The 21,398-nt window shown below is 35.7% G+C and overlaps 2 protein-coding genes across 6 annotated transcripts; both read right to left on the bottom strand.

The window, feature by feature from the left end:
• Nucleotides 1-3,473: 3,473 nt before the first annotated feature.
• On the bottom strand, nt 3,474-6,578 carry LOC116168600 (N-acetylglucosamine-6-phosphate deacetylase). Its single transcript, XM_031484526.1, has 7 exons — nt 5,998-6,578; nt 5,679-5,950; nt 5,502-5,631; nt 5,350-5,438; nt 4,000-4,144; nt 3,774-3,950; nt 3,474-3,724 (listed from the first exon to the last, which is right to left on the bottom strand). The coding sequence occupies exons 1-7, from the start codon at nt 6,197-6,199 to the stop codon at nt 3,549-3,551; spliced, it is 1,191 nt and encodes a 396-aa protein (XP_031340386.1). The 5' UTR covers nt 6,200-6,578; the 3' UTR covers nt 3,474-3,548.
• Nucleotides 6,579-7,442: 864 nt separating this feature from the next.
• LOC116167699 (brain tumor protein-like) lies at nt 7,443-20,229 on the bottom strand. 5 transcript variants are annotated; one of them, XM_031483176.1, is made up of 9 exons: nt 19,913-20,077; nt 19,397-19,674; nt 19,061-19,202; nt 17,705-19,010; nt 12,673-13,010; nt 12,265-12,622; nt 11,300-11,532; nt 10,526-10,650; nt 7,443-8,092 (listed from the first exon to the last, which is right to left on the bottom strand). In XM_031483176.1, exons 2-8 carry the CDS (start codon nt 19,567-19,569, stop codon nt 10,546-10,548), a joined length of 2,655 nt encoding a protein of 884 aa, XP_031339036.1. In that variant the 5' UTR covers nt 19,570-19,674; nt 19,913-20,077; the 3' UTR covers nt 7,443-8,092; nt 10,526-10,545. The 5 variants fall into 5 exon arrangements, with proteins under 5 accessions (XP_031339036.1, XP_031339037.1, XP_031339035.1 ...); XM_031483177.1 differs by having other exon boundaries at nt 10,533-10,650; XM_031483175.1 differs by lacking the exons at nt 7,443-8,092; nt 19,913-20,077 and adding an exon at nt 20,159-20,229 and having other exon boundaries at nt 8,302-10,650.
• Nucleotides 20,230-21,398: the final 1,169 nt, after the last annotated feature.

Below are 21,398 nucleotides of genomic sequence, written 5' to 3'. Positions count from 1 at the left end.
AACCGCAAAGTTTCTAAAGAGCTTTAATGTCCACTGTATACTGGGAGCTACAAAATTAAAATACTCACACACTGCACAATTTAGGCATGAGATCTATTTGTTTATCTTTTATAAATACCATAAATAGTTTAGGATGTTTGTCCAACTATACTTCCGTCTAGTAAGCGTAATAAGTGCAACTTTTGGATTTCTTGCAGAAACTTTATACAACTAACAACTTAAATGCGTAATACTTAGTGTTAATGCAAACATTTGAATTTCAAATATACGTAATAAGCTTATTTTTTCATTAGAGCTTTCATCACAGTGTTTAGGACAGAATGGGGGAAATAACACCTTGGAATTGTCGAATCGAAAAACTTTCGTGTCGTTTATTAAATTTATAAAATAATAAACAAAAGGTTATTACAACGTAATTGAAATTTTGCGCTTCGCTAAAGTGGTTGATTTTTCTTAACTTTTTTCCTCAATTCTATTTTCTCGCTCTATGACTTTTAAAATCAATTGTATGTCGTAATAATTGTTTTATCACAGAATAATAGCTTAAATTCAATTTGAAAACATCACCCGAGTAAGTTATTAAAACCATGTGTGCATTGTGTCACCTACATTGCTAGTCTTTGGTGTAAAATTCATGGAAAATCCATGGCAAATAGTATTATCAAAGTACCTACACAGTGACGATGTATATTGTATGCTTCATCATTACTGTGTGTCGTTGTAAAATATACACTGTGACAAATATTAATTTATTTATTCCGTATGAAATAATTCATGCACGGTGGAATGCTTGCACTATGAAAGAGCAAAATAGCATCCCTGTCTACTTCTACATGAATATCACTGTATACAATTTTCTTATGAAAGAAAACGTTATTATAAATTTTAAGTGCTACAGAATTTAGTAAATTCCATTACTTGCTACACATAGGGACGCTGGATGATCATGAAATACATTTCATATAAAACCTATAATAGAATAATATGGTTTATTTTGTTGCTGTATATTATTAAAGACTTTTTTTTAAACAAATTTTTAAAAATATAACAAACAGAAAATAACGAACACATCGCCAGCAGTTACAAATTCATCGTCTGTTAAAAACGATTCAACTATTAAGTATTACTAACTTTTTCAAATAGCAAAAAAATGAGTAGTGTTATGATTATGAATGTGGCGGTCGGATCGATGCTGGCAGTGTACTCTTGTAGTTGTATGTGCTATTTTCTGTGAAGCAGACACTTTCAAGAATGTACAACATTCCAAGAAATGTTAATATTTGCATAGCCTTGAAAGCATCTCGCCAGTCATCCAAATTCGGCCTGCGCGATAATACAAGTTGACTTAACGATAATCAAAATTATCAATAAGTAAGCAGCCTGCTCTGTCGTCTCAATGACAGCGGCTACCATATACGCTGGGGTGTGCGGAAAAACCGACCATATGAGTTCATTATTTCTACCATTGTATATGTACATACACTGCCTCTTTTTTTGACCCGAAAAAAAAATTGTCTCAAATCGACATTCTTATAGAATGTGGCCTGTAGAATCCATAATTTCAAACAGTTCCAAGATTGGGCTACTAGTTCAAAAGTTACAGCCCTTTGAATTTTTTTCTAGTCTATACCTTTGGATTGATAAGTCTGATCGAAAAAGTACAAATTGATTTGGATTCTACGCACCAAAATTAATACGAAAAAGTGATTTCCCGAGAATTTTTGGTGTAGTCGATTTTTGAGCCCCAAAGAAAAAATTGTCTCAGATCGACCCGGAAAAAACATTTTCTTATAGAATGTGGCCTGTAGAATCCATAATTTCAAACAGTTCCAAGATTGGGTTACTAGGTCAAAAGCTACAGCCCTTTGAATTTTCTCGTTCTTATTATTCCTTAAATGGCAGTTCAAAATGTACGGAGTCTTGTGTCTTGCAAGATCTGTAGAGCAAATGTAGTTTAAAGGCCCGGTTTTTGAATAGATAATTTAAATACAACAAGTACTACTGCGCCATCTCCTTGGCAATCGATACACTATCTATCAATTATAGTTTTAGAAGTCTAGTTGAGATGGCGCCACGTACGCAACTTTTTAAAATTTTATTTGAATTTATGCGATTAATAGCAACGTCGGACTTATTATTCCTTAAATACAGTGCCGTTTTTAGTTTTACGGGGCCCTGGGCCATTCGTTCGTGGAAGCCCTCCTTACCCTCAATAAAAACGGCAGATTGGGGAGATTCAAGCAAATCCCTAATTTGAATATGGGCACTGGATATTTGTGTAGCCTGGTTTGTAGGCAACACATCATACTCAATGAACAGAAAACATTATTTTTGCAATTCGTAACTTCTTATGCATAGGAGTTTATTTAAAGCCCTTGGAAGAACAATTTCAATAACAGGTACATTAAACTGAACCGTTTTGGTAAAAAAGGAAGGTAAAACACTGCCTTTTTTGAGCCCCGAAGAAAAAATTATCTCAGATCGACCCGGAAAAAAATTTTATTATAGAATGTGGCCTGTAGAATGCATAATTTCAAACAGTTCCAAGATTGGGATACTAGTTCAAAAGTTACAGCCCTTTGAATTTTTTTCTAGTCTATAACTTTGGATTGAGAAGTCTGATCGAAAAAGTACAAATTGATTTGGATTCTACGCACCCAAATTAATAAGAAAAAGTGTTTTCCCGAAAAATTTTGGTGCAGTCGATTTTTGGAAAAAAGGAAGGTTATATGTTTACGCGCAGATTTTGTAGATCTAGATTCTAAAGCTGCACTGCTCCCCTTCCAGCTGCTAAGTCCCCAGTGTGAGGGTCACTTAGATCTTGAATGAAACAAACAAGGGTTAAAATGCGATCTTGTGAAGCCGCCAATAGGTAATTCATAATCCTAGAACATGGCCGATTGTGCTCCAGCCCAAGACCTACGGCACAGATAAAATACCCAAAATTTTATCTGTGCCTACGGGCACCACACGAAGTAAACTCAGAGCGTCCAGACTGTTTCTTGATATGTATGTTTTGCAGATTTAGAATGTTATGTGAGAGCTAGGGTAGTTTTTAAAAAAATATTGGTTAAATCGAATAAACTATTTACATGTGATTATGGGGTTACTTAACCTTTATTATTTAATAAACTCACTAAACATATTCATCAGTTTATTTAAGCTAGTACTAGTAGTAGTACCTAGTCTGTAGTGGTGGAATTTGAATTTATTACTTCTATCTATTTTTGGAAAGGCGTATCGAGAGTGCTCTCTGGTGAACGGCATCGTATGGTAGTTGCTAATATGTACCCAGCAGATGAAAATGTCCTCTTCGACTCAACACCGGCTGACTTAAGTAAACTATTATTACTACTGCCGCTCAAGCGGCTCAACTTCGTCATGTGCTTCAAGATTGATCTCCAAAAATGTCCTCTAATTAATGTGTGAAACTTAATTTTTTCTAATCGCATTTTATCAACAATTATTACTAATAGTGATGTAAAAATTTAATTAATATAAAAATACATTAGAAAACCTTTATGATTATCACATAATTTTAACAACCTCTATTTCTTATACACACACTTGCCAGCTATCCATGTACTTAAGAGACTTAAATCTGAATCCAAAAATATAAAATCAGCGTCAACTCCAAAATTTAAAGTGCCTTTTTTGTGTACTATTCCTAATGCTTCAGCTGGATGTAAACTTGCAGCTTCTAAGGCATACTCTATAGAACAACCTGTAGCAGATTGACAGATATCCCATGGTCGTCAATTTGCAAAATTTACCCGTTGATTGTAAGAATATTTTTACACATGTATCCATAGTCGCAATACTTCCACATAGTGTATTGGTACCGGCCACAAGTGCCATTCCATTTTTAATTTCTACTGACAACTGGCCGATGTTATGTCTCCCCTCTTCCAAACCCATGGCAGAAACTGCATCTGTGACTAAAACCAACCCTAAAAGCGGCATGTAAGTAAGTAAGTTAAACGAGAGAGCTGTTTTAACCATCAGGGTGTATTCTGTAGGCAATTCGTAAAGCCGCAGGGTGAGTGTGAATCCCATCTGATATAATACCGAAGTACACGATCTTGTCCACTAGGGTGTTATGCGACGCCAGAAGCCCTACTAATCCCGGATCACGGTGATGAAACTAAAATTTGTTGATCATTGAATTGCAACAAAAGGTATAGTCTCTTGTAAAATCAATGGTTCTAGAAGACCAAAACTGCAACATAAGCAACTCGCATAACAGTATCCCCTCCAATTTTGTTAAAGTTTGATTTTTAGATGTGGAGCGAGGATCAAATGTGGTTAAACACATTTTGGATATTACATACCGAGTGATATACCTACTACAAAACTTACTGTACATAGTGAACCAATTCTATTTGTAACACTTCTGCGGTTTAATTACCTTTTTTATTTTGGTCAACAAAATTCATTATGGATACTTTATATTTAAACAATGATCAGGAGTATTTGGAAGCTACATGTTATGTCAAGCTTTAACATATTTTTAAGATTATCAATCCCCAAATATATTTTCCAAGCTCATAAATTATTCACATACTGCACTAAAAAAAGTGAAACGCATATTGTAAAGATCACTGAACTGACTGGACTCACCCCCTATGATTTACTACTAAAAACATGGAAATGTATGTCAATTATGGATTTTCTTTGAAAAAAAAAGGGAAGAAACTTTTCAGGGCGAATTTCAGGAGACTGTTTGATGAAATGGGGATCTAATGGTATTTATCAATGCTGCAAAACCAGGCAGCAAGTTAAGGTCTGCCAAAAGGACCACTGCTATGAAGTAAATAATCTAATGATATAATCCTCTTGCCTTTGGTGTCGGTTTCTCTGAACAGTAGGAGTAGGTAAATGTGCATTTAGACTTTAGCTGTTTGGGAAATGAGAAAAAAATTCAAAAAGCAATTTAAAAATTTATAAATTATGAATTCATTCAAATTAAACAAAGCTGTTTTCTCCCTCGATTTCTTACAGTATCGGAGTTTGGAAACAAATCGTGTGTAATAAATCTACTTTTTAAACTGCAACTCAAGACTCGTATTTCGTGTTATTTCCAAGCTAATTGTAGACCAGCTTTTGTAAAACTTCAGATTCTGACAATACCAAGTCTTTTTATTTTAGTGTGTTCGTCACGCAAGGCTAAATTGCTATTAGCTGTGCAGGCATACACATTATGACACCCATAATAATATCAATGTTACTATTCCTAAATGTCGTGTAAGCAAAATTCAAAAAGGCTCAGACTATTTAATTGTACACCACTGTTGGTATGTGCGAGCTCTTAATTTTACAAGAGACTGTACATTCTACATAGGCACTCACAGGAAGCATCGCATTAAAAAGATGAGTGATTAAGGTAGCCCCACTGCTTATAGCGCTTTCGCCATCCTTCAAACTGGCCATGGAATGACCTTAACAAAAATTCTTATGTTGCATAGATTAATCATAAGCAAATCGAAATGTAACCTACATACCTACTGATACCGTTATACCTAAGCTAGTTAGTTTAGATATGACTTCATTTGCGTGTTTTAACTCAGGTGCCAGCGTAATTATTGAGACATTTTCTAATGTACTGTAAGTTTGAACAAGACTTTGAAAACCCTAAAAGCGTTAATTGTCACGAAGGTTATACCATATTAAGAAAATACTTCATCCAAATCCTTTATGAACTTGGGTGGATGGGCCCCTTTCTTATTGATATTAATGAACGGACCTTCCAGGTGTATGCCTAATACGGTCGCACCATGCAAACCTCCCTGACTTTTCTTAATTTGTGGCAACACATGCTTGTAGACATCATTTGGTGATGTAACAATCGTTGGACAGAACGAGGTCACACCAGAACTTAGTAAACTTTTTGCTACTCTGCCAAGTCCACTGTCGATATTATCACAATTGGAGAAGTCGACTCCAAACCCACCTAAAATTATAATTGTAATTTGTGAAAGCAACAGGTGGTAGTCTCACCGTTTATTTGTATATCAATAAATCCAGGTGCTATGATGCAACCATTGCAGTCAATGACAGTGTCTGCTTTAATTTTCTCATCGAAAAAAACATCTTCGGGATTAATAATTTTGCCATTTCGTACCCATAAATGCTCCTCAGTTAGAGTATGGTTTCTCAAGATTTTGCAATTGATAAACTGGATTAACTCTGAAGAGGACATTTTTGTGTTCAATTTCACTTTTAGTTCAATCACCTGCTTATCAACGTTTCATGAGTCAATGCCCTAGATTTGATAAAAAAATGTTTATGAGAAATTAGGTTATCTCATATACAGAGTGTTGAAGTGTTGAGACATCAGTGGAAGGCGAGGTGGAAGGGATAATCGACTTTACGTTATCGTACAGCACCGCTCTGATGTATACGCATATCATCGTATGTAATTTTTAATCGGTTTAATCCAATTATGAGATATGTATTATTTCATACAATCATACATCTCGAGTTTAATTGAATATAAAAATAATTGTGGCAATAATATTGTAGCCATAGCACAACTTACCAACCTGACGATTGGATCTCCTACCCACGACGCTTGCAAAAAGTAGCAGGGTCCTAATGGAACTCATAGTTGCGCGGCCTACAAAAAATACCCTGAGGAGAACATGAAAAGGAAAGAGTTCAAAAAGGTTTATCCTCAAATGAACTATAGTAAATCTAGAAGGCGTGCAGTAGTGAAGCCTCACTTCTAGGTAATAACACTTAAACGGCCGGCATTATTGAAGCATACTTAACTATGTTGTCAGTTTAACAATGTTGATGGTTATAATTGATTGGGTATTTTTTCAAAGAATAACATCATTTTTTGCAAAAACATCCGATCACTTACCTTAACATCAACATTGTTAACCTGACATGACAACATACGGTTTGAGGTGTGGGCCTCCCACAGACAGGAGGTACCACTAAGGATCCCAAAAACAAAATGGTGTGAAAAACATAATCTGATCTGAGCATTGATCCCTCTAAGTACAATCGTTTACTAGATGCAGGAAGTTAGCAAAGCACTACTGCTGGGCTAGGAGGTCTTACCATATTGCTCACCCACATATTATTTATAACCTAATATTTGGATTTGTTTAAATAAGGTTATCTTAAATCCTTACCGTATTTGGCGTGATAATAAGGCTTGCTTTAATAAAGGAAAACGCACGAAACCCCCTATTGACCTTTGTCAAGGAGCATAATTCTCATAGATTGTGCTCTTTAATCTCCGACTGGATTATCGGGCCAGGACCTAAAAAATTTTTTAACCGCGATTTGAACCTTACCTACAATACAGATACAGGTGCACTTGTGCTCAATTTAACGCCGAGCCAAATAAAATTGTTAATGAAAGATCTCATAAATGAAATTGGGAGACAAAGCAGTAAATCGGAAACAGAACAAAAAGAAATTAGCGAGAATTCTTTATTAATATTTATTCAAAAAACCAAATAACTTACAAATTAAAACAATCGTAGTACATAGTAAATAAATTAAAGTTTCCAAAAATATGAAGCCTTAAAACACAGCTCCTGGAACCCTGAATAACCATATTTGTAAACTGAAGGCAATATAATTGAAAATTTGGGAGCGTCGCAAAGGACTTACTACAAAAACCGTATCCGTATTATTAGAAATGCTTAAAAACCTTAAATGTAAATATAATACATAAATAATACGGTAAATGAGATTGTATAACGATTAGTTATAGTGTATATTCAATTTGTTCAAGGATGAGAATTTTCGCAAACAGGTTAAGCAGAGAAACAAGAGTGCTACTATAGTAGGTACATATAAGTCAGTCACAAACCGACGAGTGATTGTTACACAAGATTAAATCCCTCTCAAATTTACACTGTGCTTCTCGCGTTTTAAAGAATTGGAGGTGTACGAGAAGCAAAGTGTTTATAATACATACAATGATAGGGACTTTTACATCAAAAATAGTTTTAAGTTCTATTAAAAAAAATTAAATGCCACAGCTCAACTGCTCCTATCTGGCGGGTAATAAAACAGAATTTGCTGCAAAATTCACCAACAACCATTTAATAAAGCAACGAAGATCAAATACCTATAACAACAACACTACGATTAGTTTACGGAGAGAGTGGTTGATTTTATTGCCATTCAATTCTGAAACACGAGACGGCGTCCAAAATCTGTAATTACCCGCGCTAGCATTTTTCACACGCTATAAATCTACGAGCTTAGCAGATTATGGAGCTTTAGCAAATATCTTACGCTAATTTATGAAAAAATCTTTGGAGAGAAATAACAATATTAGTTCAAAAATGTATACTTTGTTAATTCGTTTAATATGACATGGACTAAGACACAGTGAATTTATTCGTTCGATTATATAATATTTAATATATTATTTATAAGTATAGTATAGTGTATATTATTTTGACACAAAAATAATTTGGTGTCAGCAAAATTCACAACTCCCTGCATAATACACACGACTACATATGAAGATTGGGCACCGGGATGCGGATACGTGATATGTCGACCCAAGCAAATGAGCAAATGCAGGCAAAAAAACCCACCCATACTTAACTATTTGTACTTTAATAGACTAACAAAGTGGAAATACGAACATGTGTCGATAATAGTAAACTGGCGCAGGGCGGCAAAAAGGCTTGGAATGCTCTACCTCAATGCCCTATGCAGAATTATTGCACAGTTCCTTTAAAATTGTCAAAAAGATAATCTAAAAATTACATTTAGCTCACAACCATGTTATGTATTTATGGTCTGGTATGATTGTTTAGAGCCGGCTGCGCCATTAATGTAACGGTCATACGTACGTCTAACGTACGCTCTTTTGTTATTAAAATTAAGTAACAGTAATGTGATAGAGGCTGTTACAAGACTTACGAAACTAAATTACGCTCTTGACGATCAAGTGCCTATGTCAGCCCGAGAACACAGTGTTAATCTAGACAAACCTAAAGCTAACTCTAGTCTAAACAAACGCAAAAATAATACGATACCAAACTAAAATACGCTAATGGAATGATCGCAACTTACTCACTCCAATACTGACTGACAAAATACTTTATTGCTTAAAGTTAGTGAAACGTTCGCTAGTTATCGACAACAAAAGTTTAACATTTTAGTCATGTATGTATAAACATTATGGCAAAAAGTACCGGTATAGGAGTATCTAAAATGACTTGTACACATACTAAGACTGTGATTGTAAAAATCATCAAAAATCTATCACATTGACAATATATATATTTATATAATATATATTACTTTTAATTTAAAAAGATAAAATTTTGATGTTAACAACTATCTATACCACATTCACTTCTTAACCGCCGTCGACGAAGAAACAGAGTTACAGAATTTCATTGAGATCAGTCAAGACAGTTTAGGTGCAATTTTAGAGCGAAACAGCAAGCGTGACCCGTTTCAGCATCACGGCGGTGATGATTCGCCGAAATGAAGGTGGTATAAAAAATATTCTAAATATATAAAATATGCAATTAATAATGTGAGCAAATGCTATGTTATCACTATAGCACGTTGATTTTTAGATGTGATATACGCACACATATATATCAGTGTAAATAATATTATTTGGTAGATACTAAAAAGTAAGAACTATTATGTCAAAAACACTGGTTTACATTGTGAGATTATTCACATCACATTTAATTTTGAAGAACAATCCTTCATGAACAAATGGTGTATATAAGATACAGTTACTTTTTATACATAAATAATCTGGTTTAAAATTTGATTTTTTTTTATTTTTGTATTATATACATATACTTTTAAAAACAGTTGTGTGTGTACAGCATGACCGCTGAAAAACAAAACGGTAGCGTGCCACACACAAAATAACAACAAGAGACTAAGGTCACAACTTATCCTGAAGATACTATATCACAGGCATGGTTTTTCCACGGCAAACAGTAGCCCATGGAGAGTTCAGAAAACATACACGCACACGCAATCGTAACTTAAAAATTTTTGTAGCAACCCTAAAATTGCTTTGGAATCACAAGCTTGTCGTCAGGCTGATACCTAAAGACTTAACCTAAAATGGCACTCATCACGGAATGGCCGCAAGAAATTAACACACCAACCTGAGTGAAATTAGTGACAAACGCATACGCACCCATACACACCGATAAAGAAAAAAAATTAAATAAAAACGTAACAACTTAATTTGTGCTTTTCTAAATGAGATTAAACTTGGCACATGACTTCAAACACACGAATTTATAATTGACGCGCGTTAAAAAATTGAAAACATAATCAATATAGGAACCATGTTATGCCTGCTGCCAACAATTTAGACCTAATAAACATAAAATTATAACGTCCAACAGTAACTAAAATACACGTACGTATATAGATATAGATTTATGTGTAAATAAAACCTTTGGATCGAAACCGACTAAACTAAAAAATGCTTAAATTGTAAGTTCATACGACAATCTAAAGCTAAACTAAGATCAGTTCTGTAGATAATGAGAGATCATACTACTTGCTTGGTGTCTGGTCCTAAAGAATATATAGCGTGTTTAGAACCAACACGTGGTGGTTATTCTTTGCTAGGGTTACTATGTAGCCTTCTGATGTGATTTTCAAGCCACAGCACCGCGACACCTAATAAATTCTGGATTAGGAAGTGTCTCACAATTCTTTTTGGTTAAAATTTTACCTTGAGACAGCGAGTAAATGTAATCACACAGCAGTTATCTATAAGTTCAACTACGACTAAGTAGAATACAGGGTGAACTGACGCCCCCCCCCCCCCCTCCGACCAACTTCTAGCTGGAGGGACAAATCGGATACGAGATATGATAAATTTTTTTGAATTACATTTTTAGTTATTGAGATTCAAAAGTTTTATTAGAAGCCACGCCACGTTATTAAATGATAAATTCCATAGGCAATCATATATTTTTCATAGAATCAGGTATTCTGTGACCGCACTCTTTGGTGGCGAAACTTTTAAGTCACGAGCATCCCAACAATTTGCATATTTTTATTCATTTAGTATTGGCTGGCATGTTTTTGCCAACATAATCACAGTCAGTTTCTTCCTGTATTCTACTTGTCACGCTTAATAATGCCTCCGGCCAAAAATTGGGAGGGTTTGAATCACCTTGTACAATCAATGATGTTATTAAGTTGAAGATTCTTAGAAGTAATTACATTGAAAGAAAATAATCTGCAGATTTTCACTCACATTTTCAAGATCAAAATTTTAATCAAAAAGATCTATCTACACACGTCTCAGCACACATCTTACCTTAACATAGGGGCATTCAAATTCGGATACTAGCGAGCCATCGCGTGAAAATACGGCCACATGAAAACGATTTCCATGAGAGTCTCCAACCAAAACGTCTCCCGCATCAGATATGTCAATACCATTTGGAAAATTTGTGATGGTCTCGCACCCAATACGTCGCAAGAACGCACCCTCCTCACTGAACACAACTACGTTGTGACCCTTGAAGTCGCACACATAGAATTCCTTACCTATAAACAACAAATTAATAATTAACATTGAAAGACATTATCAGATGAGTTTAACTGAAACAGGAAGAAAATACCTTTGGCCTTCTAAAACTGTTTTGAATGGGAAGTGAGCTAGCTAATGACAATATTGACATGGATCAAAGCACCAAAGCATTTTGTCCAACATCATAAGTCCATTATTGTCCTTGACAAGTTCACACAAGCGACTAATAATTTAAAATCATACATATCACAAAAACCGAGACCAAAAACAAAGATACAGTGGAGTCTCAATAATTCGAGCCTTGATAGTTCGAGATTACGTATATGTAAAAAAAAGATTGGAGAAACCATTTTTTTATTCAATGCTTATAGCACAGTATATAAGTGCTTATAGTTTTTAATATGATACAAGAATTTTACAGCAAGGACTTGGTAACTTACTTCTACGAATCATTTAAAAGTAAAATTAAGAATCTGGTCCAAACGGTGTCCGTGGAAACCATTTTATAAAATTAAAATAAAATACAGAAAAATTACATTATTTTTTTGAAATTTTATTTTAATTTTAGTGTAGTTTCATTTCAATCGCTTTTATATTTTTAAAGTTCGTTTGAGTTTAAAATAAAAGAATATTATTATTACTATCGTCAGTATTTATATTGTCAGAACTCAGGTCTAGCCTGGTTAACTAATCGCATGTTGTGTTATTGTTATTATTATTATTAAATATCAACCTAACAGTTAACTTACCATGAATTGCGATGTCGGATGGTTCTCGCATGTAATCACTACAGTCAAACCACCTCAACAAATCCCCAGCCTCAGAAATAACAAAAACTGTGGGACTAACACTGTCAACAGCAACAATCTCACCGGCCGCAGTTACAGCCAACCCTGCCACTATATCGATGTAACGTATGGCGATCTTTTTTATAAAATGGCCACTCTTAGTGAAAATTTGCATACGTGAACGTTCATTGCCACGATCGCATACTACGTACTTTCCAGTCGAACGCATCACTGCCACTTTACGTGGATACCAGAGTTGCCCTTCCTCCTTACCAGGTATACCAAATTGAAACTTGTACGTGCCCGTCTTCTCAAAAATCTAAAAAAAATTACGATAAAAAACATGCAGAGCTATTGCAAGAGTTATACCTGAATACGATGATTGTTTGTGTCCGCCACAATAATGTCTTCTTCAAGTCCCAAACAGAAACCGTGAGGAGAATTAAACTGTCCTTTGCCAGGTCCCAATTGACCAAATTTACATCTTATCTGCATGGGGCTTACTTTATTACTACGTGATAAAGCAGTTGCGCTATTTGGTGCGGGTTGATTTACAATGCCATTAAGTGGATCGGCTATGATATCGTCTGGAGTTGAGATAAGGGGTGAAGTCGAAGCTGACACACCTCCGAAGCCATTTATTAAGGAATTATTCAGACCTATCGATGCGGCTGGTGAATTTGAGCGTATCATCATCGACCCATTGTCTAATTAAAAGATTTATTAGAATTTCTTTTGTATTACATACTAATAATTCATTTTACATAACACGTTAAGTTTTCACTTTAAATATACGAATGAAGCAAATAAAAGAGCCTGTTAAAATAACCTCATATTTTATTATTGAAATCACTCCAAATTTCGATTTTGAGATCTTTACGTTTCAAGATCTTAGGAGTCCAAGAAAGTGGTTTAAAAAAAATGTCTTCTGTTCATGTGTGGGTGTGGTGTGCATATATTGTGCGTGCAACATAAGTCTTGTAAACAAGGTTTACCGTACCCATTTGTTACAAATGTTCCCTTAAATGACTTTGAAAGCTGAAAATGGCAAATGCCTTTTTGGAGATAAAATCCATATTTTAACTTTGTAGGAGAAAAAGGGCCTTCAACAGATTTTTGCATTTATTTCTGCTATAGCTTTATTTATAGCCCATTACGAGATTTTCCAAATCTATTCTAGTCTCTGTCAATGATCTCAAAACGGCATGGAAATCTAGGACCTACGTTCTTGATATGTAATACGTTGCCCTGGGGAAGGCCTGCAAAGCCCTCGAGCCTAGAAAGTTCCAGGAGCGAATGTCGGCCAACGAATACTTGATGCATATATTGTTCTATAGTTCTATAGTTTAATATGAAAAACATACGATTGTAGACTTGTAGGGTTCAGGTGTTCTGTGACCGTCATTCTATTCTGTAAAGTATTATATAAAAGAATATTTCCCTCATATGTCTCCTGCGTTCGTGGGTCCACAAATATACAGGGTGATTCCTATAGTACCTGCCACCGTTTGGGAGCGTATAGGGGGTGCCTAGGGGAGTATTTTGATATAGGACACTTGGGGTCGGAAATCTAAAATAAGGGCGCCAGAACCAAATTTATCTTCTGGAATTTCACGCCTGTATGTAGGCAACCCAACCGACCGACGTTTCGCGCGGAGCGATGCAGAGCGAGTTAGCGCGAGGAAGCGACATGGGAGGGAAGGAGGGAAAACGACAGTCAAAAGCAATAACGTTTACAAGTGTTCAACGTGGCCACCGTTGTTCTCAATGCACTTCCTACATCTAGCCAACTATTATTATACTATTGCCATAGTGTTTATTCACTTGATACGCGTCGTTGCAGACGGGATTTCGTGGGTTTAAACAAAATTCTGATCAAGTGTCAGCCACACATCGCCGCCTGAGATCGCTCCGTGTGCACCGCCGGCCGGTTGGGTTGCCTACCTACAGGCGCGAAATTCCAGAAGGTAAATTTGGCTCTGGCACCCTTATTTTAGATTTCCGACCCCAAGTGTCCTATATCAAAATACTCCCCTACGCACCACCTACACGCTCCCAAACGGTGGCAGGTACTATAGGAATCACCCTGTATAATACTCTACCGCAATATATAAAGAGTTCTTGTAACCTGCAGCAATTTAAATGTCAACTTAAAAGAAAATTGTTTTTACTCCATCGCCGAATATTTCAAATTTTGTAATGAAAAGTAGTATGTTGAATTGTCTATTTTATGTATCTATTGTTTGTCATAGTTTATTGTCTCATTAATTGTTTGTCATATACCTATACTTGACGCTTCCTATAAAATATCGATAAATGTCAAAAGGAACTATAAATAAATCTAAATCTAAATGTAATAAATCCCATATGACGTGTGCAATTATCCCTCAATTACAGCGATAATTGCATTGCAGAAAGTGAAAGAGGCCCTGCGAAAATTGCACAGTTCATATCCATGGCCACTCCATTGGACACTTTGATAATACAGTACACAGACAATTTATAAGTAGGTAACGTCAATTTTACAAGTAATTTTTGTTCGGGAAATATTCCCCAAAATTACACTTGTGTATCAAAATAAACCTGAAAATTTTTTATTCAAGCATTCGGTCATTTCATATTTTGTTAAAAGAGCCCTCCACTTCTCTTTCGCCGAAACATGAAAATAAACTCATGCAGTTTTTAGACAACATGCTTTCAAAAAATTTTTTGATGCACTTGTGCAATTACCTATGATAATTTTCAAAAAATTGTACGTAAAGACATCAAAAAACAATGTTTCTCTTTTCCATCATTTTAAATCTAATAGATGGCCCTAAACCGAGATCTACCATCAAGGTTTCTTTCTTTCGATGGAACAATATTCAATTTTGCTACCCGAATATTGGAATAAACCCGCTGATTATTTATAAAGTAGACAAATTATATTCTTTGAAATTCAGGTTTATTTGCCTTAAGTCGCGCCAGTGAAAAGAAAAAGGGGACGGAACTGTGGGTATGTAAGTTGGGTTAAACGTATTTAAAAAGGAATCTTGCAATTAGCCTAGCTGTACTCGCTAATTAGGCTTGTGTTACTAGGACTAGTGATAGTTTTTTGAGTTTACATAATTTTTTCTTTAAACTTTAGCATGTGCAACATTAGAATAGATCATCTTTATTTCTAAACAAGAATAGTAGATTACATACCGAGCTGGGAGGTGGTTCATTACCTACCCCGAGGGCTTAAGGTAAGCGCGAGGCGTTGGTTATGAACCACTGACCAGCGAGGTTTGTATACTATTTTACTCACAATCGATCATTTAAGGTAAAGTATATAATTCAACAAGGTGTTACTTTAACTGTCAATAATAGTGACACCGCCAATGTAACCATTAATGTTTACAACAATAGCAAATAGTTTCGTTCTTCTTCGTAATTTGCTATTGTTGTAAACATTAATGGTTACATTGGCGGTGTCACTATTAGTATAAGTTTCATATAAGGATAATATGAATAGCATTTGCAGGTAAGGAAAGTGACAGATGCTAGCCGGGAAAGTTACTTTCCCGGCTAAGGTGAGTAATGAGTCGCTTCGCAACCGCTATGAAGGTTAGGAATTCAGATAATACTAACCGATTGTGAGTAAAATTAGTTACCTAAATTAGTTTGTACTCTAGTTTTAATAGCTTTTACTGCATCATATCAATCTCAAATTTATATTTTTTGGTAAAGGCTACACGAAATATATGAGTTTATTTGCGCATGTTTGCATTTTCATAAAGGTTTTTCTTAATTCACAATGACTGCACAAATTTTGTGCCTATCCTTTTTTAATGTTTGCTTGCTAACTACAAATAATTATAAGGACATATGCTTGGTTGGAACATATATTGCAGGAAGGGATCCAAACATCTCTGAAAATATCAAAATTTTAAAAATAAAAATTCAAAAGTAGAAAAAAAATGGTTATAGTGGGCAAGATATCGACAACGTTCTTTCAAAGCAAATTCTTCCTGGTTAGAAGAAAGCATATCACTCCCTACTATTGTTACTGATGCTGTAAAAGGTATTTCACTATGCCTGGACCTAGCCTGAAGACCACGAAACAATTTTGCGGATAACAGCACCCAACAAAAGACAGCAAGTGCAGACTATTATCGAAACAAAGTATTGCAGAGATCTCGATGGCAACTGAGATACAGCTTTGAACTTAAAAGTGTTCTTAAAACCACCTAAATTCATATACATGTCTACATAGTACGATTCAATAATAAAAATCTACACATAATACAAAAATCTGGCTTCAATCATTTTGTCCCGCTAGATTATGAAAATAACACATTGTGCACAGATATGAAGAATGAATCACATTATATAATCCTTTGGTGTCTGTCCGTCTGAATAATAAATCTTCATGTAGACTTTAATCTTCTGGGAAATGAGCAAACATTCAAAAGAAATTTAAAAATTATTAATTAATACAAATTAGGTAATTCCGAACGGATATCAAACATACTCAACAATTTACAAACAAATTCAAAGGAGTTTCCCTCTAGTGTTCTTATAATCTCAATAGTTTTGTGACCATTTGTTTGTAAATGAAGGAAGAGAACCTTTGAATGTAAGTCAGAGGCCTGTAACAGAAACTATACAATTGTAACAAGTCTATAAGTTACAGGTAATCTGCCTGTAACCTCTAAGTCCTAATTACTTCTGTATATGCAAATGAGTTGTGTTATAAAGAAGGTACAAATGTAAAATATATTCTAACAATTCTAGGACTTGTATGACTTGTGTTATAGGCTACTGATCTCCTGCCATAGAAACGTAACGCGCAATGGTGATTTCTGTCACTGTCGATTGCATGCGAGGATGATTTCTGCAACTAACTACATTGAGACGTGACAATCGGTCGCTTTATTCATACCCATCCTCTACAGAAAGATTAAGACACAGATATCTAATGTGGCCCTCCCTCAGATCAAGCTGGCGGACGAAGCGTGTGTTCCAGTGTATGTATAATTCAGGGTTACTACCACCCATGACTCACAACTTGGTAGAAATTTACTTACCTACTACAGAAATTGCATTGTGACAAATCACTTACAAATAAGGAGCCAATTTAATTCAAGTTGGAAATAATATTGCAAGGACCATTCTCTTGGCTTTACTGAGAAGTAACTTTAAGAGTGACGCATTTAAAATTGTGATGAATGATGTAAGCATGATTAAATTAAAATTCAATGTGATGATTGATGGTACAAATGTTCTTTGAAGACACATCTTTTTAATCCAACTTAAATAATTTGAAGGATAAAGGTTTAAGGACGAATTAAACAAAAATTAAAAACAAGTGTATTCAAAAAACATTTATGTTATAAACACGCGTTACAAATGGCCTACCAATAGCTCATGTGGTTACCTGTATTATTAAATCCTAACTTGGCGAGGGAGGCGAGGTTCTTGTAAGCATTTTCTGTTGAGAATAAGTCGGCTAATGCTGTGAACGAAGGTGAAGGTGAAGTTGCTGCACTGACTGTGCTTTCGGCTAAGCTTGCCAATTGCGCAATGTTGTATTCGGCCATGCTGGTGAAACCTTGTAATGTAGCTGCATTAACTGGCGGTGGCGGGCTATGTTGCAGGGAAAGTCCTTGAAGACTGGCGGCCAAATCTCCGTCAAAGGACGACTGCATTGAAGTTGACAGGGAAATAGGGCTGCTATTTGTTAACGATGATCCGGTGCAACCGTTACTTAACGCTATATTAGAACCATTAATTGTTAGTGGTTGTAGATTTGTGGTTACTATCGAAAGCTGACTAGTATCTTTATGGAGAATTTCATCGCCTTCAGTATGAAATCTTCCGAAAATAGTTTTAATAGTTTTTTCAAATTCGTTAAAGTCTGCATGGAATTCGAGAGAAAATGTCTTTTGAGGTTTAGGAGTATTATTCATTAAATTAAGCAGTTGGTTTCCGACAGTTTTGTGTAGGTACATTATTTCTGCGGTGGTGCCATTTTCTGTTAAACGCCCGGTAAATTTGCACGCATCCTCTAATAAAGTAATATATTTTTCAATTTGTTCAGTTTTATCCATGATTTTAAGTTCGCGTTCGTGGTACAATTCGTTTAATTCTTTCAACGAATCGTCACGACACTTCTCAAGTACGGCTTTGTAACTTTGATAGGATTCGTTAATTAAATCTTTGGCAGATGAGCGTTGGTGGGCAAGCTCCTCGAGGCTGCTATTCAGGTCTCCCGACAGCTTGATGAGACTTTCAACCTTTTCCCTTCCCTCATTGAGCATCTTTTCAACTTCTTGTCGTACATGCTTTTCGGAGTCGTTCATGTTTTCACATTGGTGACCACTGCTTGGCTTATGATCGGTTTTAATGCATTCATTGCATACGGGCATGTGACACGTGGCACAGTAATAAAGTAGACTTTCCGCAATATGAGTATCACAAAGCAAAGGTTTATGAACTGTAATCTTTTTACCATCTTTACGCATATCATCCAAAGTAATGACTTTATGATGTTCAAAACATCTCATAAAGCGATGAGCCGAATCACAGTTACTACCAAGCAAATTATGACATGTACAGCAACGTGAAATTGCAATCTCTTTAGCAGTGCAGCTGGTACAATGCAAACTAGAAGAGTTCGAAACCTCCGAGATATTAATTGTGATTACATCTAAAGGGAGTGAGGCCAGTCGTTTACTACCAACCTATAAAAAGCAGCAAATCAACAATGAATAGCTAGAATGCAGACTCATACTTTCGTATCCTGATTGCAGGTCGGGCAAGTAATATTGGACTCGATCATTCCATCACCTCCCTCTCCAATCAGTTTTTTTTCTAAGCACTGCTCGCAGAAAACGTGCAAGCATGACAGCACACGAGGAACAACCAGTCTTTCTCTATAACAAAAAATCTAATGTTACAATCTGTCACTACCACTAAGCGTTCCCTAAAAGATCCCCTGTTTCCTAACCTCAATCTAAGTTTCATTTGATTTTTTTAACATACACAAACATACGATTTCTATTTTATTTGATCAAACTTTGCATACCAGATTGATGAAAGTACTAGAATTAGAAACAATCATACTTACCCACACATTCCGCAACTATCTGGATCGGTTAAAAGATCACCTTCCAGTGGACTAGAACTACAACTTTTAGATCCATCGCCAAACACAGTTTCAGATAGATCGGCGAATAATTCGCGACCGTCGAGAAAATCTTCCTTCCTATCCATAAGATCCTGCTGTACATTGACAGCCATTATAATAACAAACTTCAGGGGATAATTACAACAGCTTCAAACTTGTTTTACAAAATAGGCCTTAAGATGTCTTAATACGAATTCTTAATCTCGTAATAACTTCATCTGTAAACAATAGTTAGCGTTAATGTTGAAAGCTAGAAAAAAACGTACACGTACAGAAAAAAGATGCAGGTCAAGGGAAGAAGCTTATCAACAACACTGCGGTGTTTTGCTGCGATCGTTAACTTCGGATGTCAAGTGAGAGAATTTAACGGATTGAAGATATACACGGACACGATTTTTTAAAATGTTGTTGGTACAATAATGATATAATAATAAATAAACGTATTTTAAAACTTACCCTTGTCAGGATTTGTGAACTGTTTAATAAAATGGCGCGTGTTTGCGTCGGAGCATTGCGGGTTCGCAACGCGATTGGTCCATCGCAAACTTCCGGTACAACAGAAGTCAAGCAAAAGGAAAATAGGATTTCAATTGAATCTTTCCCCCCCTAACGTTATTCGCTACTCACTCGCACCCTAACACAACTATTTGTAGGAGGAAAGGGTTGTAATCCATTATTTAACAAAATTAACTTAAAACTTACCTAGAAAAAAACTACAAAAAAAGCACGGTTTTCCGGTTTCCGTTTTAAAGCGCTCTAAAACTTAACAACACACCACCTTATTTATGGCTTCGTAACGATAACAACTCATTACGATGTGATTTTGTTTTATTGCGAAGACCGCTTAGACCAGGGATGGGGAAATAAATTTAAAAGAGGGCCACATAAAATAATTACAGCATTTAAGCGGGCCAAAGAGGATTTATTATATAAGCAAAGAGTAAATAATCTTTGATATAAGTAACAAAAAATCAGCTTGGCAAAAATTATTGTTTTAATGTCCTGGAGTGTCACAAATGAAATTTTGACTGTTCATTCATTATAGAGTCGAAATTTGGCTCCAAATTAGTGGAAGAAATTCGCAAAACGCTCTCAAGGTGTTCCTCAGTCATTTTGTTCATATAAATTTGTTTTTATGAAAATAAGTGATTGATATTACCCGCGGAACAAACCATGTCGCGGGCCGCTATTTCCCCATCCCTGGCTTAGATCAACTATATGGTCTAAAAGTGTGTACTCATTTGCAACAAAATGCCCCGAACAAACCAAACGCGCCGCGCGCGCTGAATTTATTCCATTTTTCTGTGAAAATTCGCGTGTTTGGTTCGTTCGGGGCATTTTGTTGCAAATGAGTACGCACCAATTTTGGAAAGTGCGGTATTCGCTATGTTCCCTTCAAACCTCAAAAACCAATCCATCGTCTTACGAAACGGTTGCGGGGTTCCGTTGGGGTTAAAGCAACAGACCAATATTTCCACCCCGGTGCCCTGGCATACCACCTCCAGCATATTGCGCACGGTGGCGCCAGACCACATCCGATTTTCGGAATTGCAGGCTTTGTAACACAAGAATTATAAAAAAAAAACCTTTTTTGAAGGTTTGGGCAGTTTTTGGACTGTAACTTTTTGGCCCGTTAGTCTACGTAGCCGAAAAACAATAGCGACCTTTCTTATTACATCCTGAAGAACATATGTATCAATTTTCAAAGCGATCATACGTTTCTACACAGTTATCGTGCACACGGACAGACAGACAGTAATACAAAATTATAAACGATCTCGAGGATCGTTAATCGTTAATATGACAGCCAGATCTTTATTTGTTTCAAGAAGTTATTTTGGTTGCATAAAATTAGGCGTCTTTCAGGAGACTTTTTATCATGTAAAAGTAGACATAGGAAATTCCTATAGGAAATCCCTATGTCTACTTCTACATGAATATC

Source organism: Photinus pyralis, unplaced genomic scaffold, assembly GCF_008802855.1.
Source record: "Photinus pyralis isolate 1611_PpyrPB1 unplaced genomic scaffold, Ppyr1.3 Ppyr1.4_LG4, whole genome shotgun sequence".
NCBI lineage: Eukaryota > Metazoa > Arthropoda > Insecta > Coleoptera > Lampyridae > Photinus > Photinus pyralis.
The sequence above is the reverse complement of the archived record's forward strand: the minus strand, read 5'-3'. Positions and strand labels throughout refer to the sequence as shown.